At 45.1% G+C, this 6,000-nt stretch overlaps 1 protein-coding gene across 1 annotated transcript in view; it reads left to right on the top strand.

Moving 5' to 3' along the window:
* The first annotated feature begins 6 nt into the window (after window positions 1–6).
* MTMR2 (myotubularin related protein 2) overlaps window positions 7–6,000 on the top strand; it is a 60,851-nt gene continuing 54,857 nt past the window's right edge. The window contains exon 1 of the mRNA XM_041417039.1: window positions 7–180. Coding sequence (XP_041272973.1) covers window positions 98–180 — 83 coding nt within the window. The 5' untranslated portion in view covers window positions 7–97. The remainder of the gene's footprint in view (window positions 181–6,000) is intronic.

Below are 6,000 nucleotides of genomic sequence, written 5' to 3'. Positions count from 1 at the left end.
CGGCACGCCGGGCCAGCATGGCCGCTTCCTGCCCCGCCGGGCGCCGGCCGCGGGGTTGAGGGACGCGGGTACACCTCCCGCCGCGGGGCCGCCCGGCATGGAGGGGAGCTCCAGCTGCGAGAGCCTGGGCGCCGGGCGGGCGGCGGCGGCGCGGCCGCCCAGCGGCGACTCCCTGTCCAGGTACCGCCCGCCGCAGAGCCATCGCCCCCGCCCGCGGGGCTCGGCGGCCGGGGACCGCCGTGGGGCGTGGGGGCTGAGGGAGGGAGCGGGGAGGGGCCGCCAGGGGAAGGGAAACCGAAGGGATGGAACTGGTGGTGTTTGCTCCCTCCGTGGGCAGGAGGCTTCTGCTGGGGTGTACCTGCGCTGGGAGTGGCCGTGGGGTGACGGAGCAGGAAGGCAGGCGTGGGCTCTGCTTGGCTGTGGCACAGCCTCTCTGTCTTTCAGGCCTTTAAGCAGAGCAGGAGATGCTACCTCCACCACGCTCTCGGTAAATCCCTGCATAGGCAGAGCAGTGTCCCTGGCCGTGGTGGCTCGGTGGAGGGCTTTGGGAGATGGGCAGCACAGGTGAGCGGTGCTGGAAGGGCAGGGCAGGCGTGGCATCCCCTTGGAAGCTGCCTTTCAGCACGCTGCCGTGCCCACGCCAGGCCTTGTCCTCTGCAGGAGCAAATTTCCTGTGGCTTGTTGAGCCTCTGTTTTTTTTGCCGTCATGGTTTTTTCTGAGAGCTTGACTTTGCAGTATGAATGGCTTGTAATGCCATGTGGGTAATATTCAAGGTTCATAAGCGACAGAAACTGAAAGGAGACTTTTGTGTTCTTCCCACTGTCCGTGAACAGTGAAATTTGAATTTAGTGACTGAAAGCACATCCTGCTTGGGCCTTGTGTTTGATGGAGAAGGTTGCAGTAGGGTAGCAAGGGCAGGCACTGAGAGACTGATAGGGCTGGTGGTGTGGGAGCCGTGGTGTTGTGGTAGAGCCCAGGAGCAGGATATCCTGGTGGCTGCTGAAGGTTGTTCTGTCCTGTTCTTGCTGCCCTTGCCATGCCCAATTTGTAGGATTACTGGGTAACTCAGGATGAAGAGATCTCAGCATCCCTGCATCCAGATTCCCGCTCATCCCAGAGACAGCTTTAGGATCAGATCGGGCTACTTCTGGTTTTTACCCAGTTTGGTCTTGAAAACCTACAAAGATGAAGTGCACACAGACTCTCTGGACATCCCGTTGGCATCTCTTGTGTATCTTCCACTGGCACTGTGGGCACTGGGACTGCCTTTTTGGTGCCCCTAAAGCAGTCTCTCCCCAGTCTCTCCACACAGGCAGGGTGCTCCAGCCCTTCTCTCCCAGTGGTGCTTCCCTGTACTCCCTCTAGCTCCCTAGTGACTTTCCTGCACTGTGAGGCTAATACCTGGATGAAGTAGTCCAGAAATGCTCTACTGAAAGCTGAGCAGAGCTGGATCCTTCCATGGATCTCCTGGCTCTGCCTCTGTTCTTAAAGCCCAAGATGCTGGTGGCCACTTTGTTGCCAGCATCTCAAAACTCCCATGCTTGGCTATTACCCAGCTGCTCCTCAGACAGGCAACACCCAGTTTGCACTTGGATTTCCTCATTCTTGAGTCCTTCACGACTCCTGACTCTCATTTCACCCTTCTTCATCAAATTCTTCTGTTCTGGTTTCTGTACTGGTTTCCTTGTGCAGTTCTACCAGTGCCCTGCCAGAACCTGCAGGCTTCTTTCCCCCTTACCTAACTGACCTAGTATATTCTTCTTTTTATCTCTGCATCAGCTCAGGCAACTTGGACCCATCTGGAGGTCATTCACTGTAAGAGGCCTGTGGACACTAAAGAGAGCTTAACTCAGAAGAGCCAGTGGCTACAAGGAAGCTCCTGCTGAGCCTCTCGGCAGCGTGCCCTGCACAAATGGAACCGTGGGGAAATTGAGATGATAAATCTGTTGCTGTTGAGCATGCACAAGGCTGCGTCCTCCAAGCCCTGGAAAGGCTCAGAATCTTAACAGATTCCTTGGGATGTAAAAAAGGCTTATTCAAAAGCTTTCAGAATCTCAAGTCTCTGCTTGAACATCTAGAACCTGTAGAAGAAAGCTAGCCAGTTGGGAGGGTTTAATGTACTCCAAACAAAATATAGGTATTTGAAATAGATTAATGTTTTTCATCTGTAATTGTTAATAAAAATACCCTCATCTTGAGTTGGTGTATGCTGTGAAACTTTTTAGTTGAAATGGTTCAAGGTTAGGGCAAAATTACAAGAAAATAAAACCAGAGTCTTGTAATGAGAGATGCCTGGTGACCTTCAGAATGTTTATTATCAGCTTCCCTTGCCAATCTAGTGATGCATATGCACCAATAAATAATTGCCTATGAATTGGACAGTAGATTGATTATCATCAGGTTTAGGTTTTTTTTTTCATTAAAGCTGTATTGCAATTTGGATTTTATACATCAGAATAATTCTCTGAAGCTAATTGGACTATTTGTAGGCATTGAAATATTCTTATTTTAATCTCTGTGACTGTGATCTAACAGCTAGACCAGCTTCAAATTGTAACCTATGACACATTTTCATCAAATGATTTTGTTAAAAAAGAAGAAGTTAGCTTTGGAGATAATGTGAGGAACACAATGAATCATGAGGATGCTGTCATCAGTTTTGATAATTCATTTTATTTAAAAGGAACAAAAAAATCAAAAAATGACTCAAAGGTCATTCATCCCAAATCACCATTACCTAGCCATATGAAGCCTTGCTGAGTTGTAGTTACTGAATTGTTTTATGCAAGATTTAGAAGACTTGGAAAGATACTAATATGAAATGCATACAGCAGTGCATTCTTTAGATTCTCTCGGCTCCTGGTTGGAAGTGTTATTATTTCTAGAGGTACTTAAGATCTGGCTCCTCAAGGAGACTTGCTTGATGGAGTTTACTTATACATAAGGCTGCTCACATTTCAGTAAGTGTTCTGAAGAACATTGTAGGTTTGTGTTTTAATAAAGCACATGAGATGGGGCAGTAAGGGCATTTGACAGTGAAAGTTGCTTTGATATTTTAGTAGACCGTAGTAATGTGCAATACTTGTGACCCTGAGGAAGATGTAGGAATAATTAAACAAATGTTACCTACTTTCTGTCCCAACTAGAAAAGCATTTGAAAAACTCCTAATGGGACTTACAGTGTAGTTGTTTGTACAGGGTAAAAAGCTGCCAGCTCTCTGTGAAAATACCGAGTTAGTTTCAGATGAGCAGGTCACAGCTAATTAACTCAGCTGCCCTCATAGTTGTGCTGAAACAGCTGTTCTGCTTTTCAAGTCTCAGCTGTCTGGCTTTGTGTGGCACAGCACCGGGTTCTGCAGCTCTCTGTGGTTTCCAAAGGTCAGTACTTGGGGTGGACATTCCCCTTCCATCCTGTTCTCATGGAAGACACATGACCATGAGCCAGTTACTCATAAAGAGTTGTGGTGGTATTTGACTAGCAGCTTGCTCGTGTGTCTGCCGTGTCTGTCCAGGAGCAACCCATGAGAAGAAGGAGTGAGGTAAAACACTCATACAAATGTTTGATGAGCTACAGTATGGTTATGTCCAGAAGAACGAGCTTTTCTCTATGTTATGGTCTGCTTTTATATCTCTAGAATGGCCTGGGGATCCTAGGTGAGTGAATGATAAACACATTTCAGCTCTGCTGGTTTTTCAGATTTCTTCCAAGACCATTCTTAAAATGAATTTGTGGGTGGTTTGTTGTATTGTTGTTTTTGCAGATTTGAGGTTGCATATGGACCCTGTGACCTCTGGAATTCAAAAGGACAGCCAACAAAATTCTATTACGATCTTTTCCTTTTGTGAAAGGAAAGCCAGGTAGAGTTGTATGTGACTTTAGCAGAACACATGACTTTAGGGAAAAAGGTGGTAGCAAACTTCATATATTTACTTTCCATGAGAAGTGATTAGGCATTTTGTTGTGCAGCCTAAGTGGTTATGTTCTGTAGTTTCTGAATGAGCATACATCTCTCTGTATTCCTCAGAAAAAGCATATCACAGTTCAGTCTGAGCAATGGTCTAGTAAGATACATAAGAGGCTTTCTGTTAGGTCTGCTGAAGATAAATTTGTATTGCCTGTGCAAAAGTGTGGAGGTGATTGTACTGTAAAAAAACTGCTATAGGAGAGGTCAGTGATATTTCAACATCAGTATAAAATTAGAGAAAGATAAGGCAGTGGGTAGATATTTCCCACCAGCATGTCTGTAGCAGTGCTTGATGTTATGGCTTTCTTGGTTGCTTGTTATCACCTTTGTTCTGGTGTTTATCATCCACAGAGGTCTGCAGACACTGCGGATCCGATGCACTGCACTTTTACTGAGGCATATGAGAGCAATCATGCTCCTTGTCTTTATGTTTGCAGGGATAAGTCTGAAAACATAAACTCGGTGTAAATCAGTGCAGCAAGGTCTGTTGAACCAGTAACTCCATGAGGTATGAACTCCCTCCTTGTCTCAAATAAGGCTCTGTCAATACCTGGGCTGATTTAAGGCTGTGTTGAAGGAATTCTTTCCCCATGGGTGAGAGTGATGCTGAAAGGAGTTGGTTGGCTGAGGAGGGCTTTAGCTGTAGCACCACATTGCTACCAGATGTGTAAGCTTTGCTGATTGAGTTGTTTTGTGATGAATCATTGAAGTTAGAGTTTGAAAGGGAAGATTTTTGCCAGTTCTGGTGTTTGGTGAAATGTGAGTAGCTGTCATTTTCCTCCTGGGCTTTGAGAGCATTTCTTGCATTTGATTTCTTGTAAGTGCAAAGCAAGGTTGTTACATTAAAGACAAGTACATTGCAGGCTGAGTGTTGGTAATGAACTGATTTTGCATCTCAGGAGCTTGACACTAAGCCTACAAACAATTAGCGACTCCAGATGGGTTCATTATCATTGATTTTATTAAATAAGTGATAATTTCTAACACTTACTTGCAACTGAAGTCCATTCTGAGACAGGGGTGGTTTTTCTGGTGTACTGTGTATTGTGAAGATAAATAGCAGTTCTGCCTGCAAAATATTTGTAAAATGAGGAGAATATTTTTGATAGTCTCAGAGTTTGGGGCAGAAAATAATGAAAATAACATTTCGTGAAAAGGACTTTAGAACTTTTAATTTATAGCAGTGAAGAGAAACCATTGCCTCAAAAGAATTCACAAATTATTTTTATTAGCAGTCTTTGCCATGCATATTTCTGCTTTTGCATTCACCAGAAACTATTTCTACTGGTCCCAGAGTGTGAGACCTTCAGCTTGAAAGTTTTCCTTGGTCTGGCACATGCACATCTCTTGGTCCCAGTTCTGACTGTTCAATAAAATGCTTTTTATTGATGACAGAAGTATTTGGGTTTAAGCATATTTGCCATTTGAGAATATAAAATATGATTGACACTCACCTGTTCATTGTGTTGTAATTAAGGTTACACTGGTGTTTAAAAGCCTCACAGGAACTTGCAGTATTGTAGTTCTTTCTAGCTACTGTACAGATGGTGATGCTTTCTGTGTTGAGGAGATGGGGACCAGCTATTTAATTGTGCCTTAGCCAGGACTAGTTTATTTTTAATAATGCCTGGTGGGTAATTTTACTAAGTGTTTGGAAGTGCAGTTGAGTACTGAGACTCCTTGCTAAGAGATTGGGCACAGCATGAGAAAGTCTAAGGATGAGATGAGAAGCTGCAGTGGAGACATGAGGCAAGATCTGGCAACTGGCGAGGAGTGAGGCTCAGAACACGACTCTCTTGGGTCCCATCAAGCACTGCCTTCTCTGAAGAGAGATGGTAATGCTGTGTTGACTAGCAGTCTGTTTGCTAGCGCTGAGTTGCACACGTAGTTCCTTAACTACAGGCGATTTACGGCATGGCTGCAATCACAGACCCTGAATTGTCAGATTGTGGATGACCTGACAGTGTCAAATTACACAATTCCAATCTGTTGCATGATTGTGCTCCTGATAGGTTAACACCTGTCTCAAACATA

This window comes from Onychostruthus taczanowskii, unplaced genomic scaffold, assembly GCF_017590055.1.
Source record: "Onychostruthus taczanowskii isolate IOZ18803 unplaced genomic scaffold, ASM1759005v1 scaffold54, whole genome shotgun sequence".
NCBI lineage: Eukaryota > Metazoa > Chordata > Aves > Passeriformes > Passeridae > Onychostruthus > Onychostruthus taczanowskii.
Note: the sequence above shows the minus strand (reverse complement) of the source record. Positions and strands in the feature narration are given on the sequence as shown.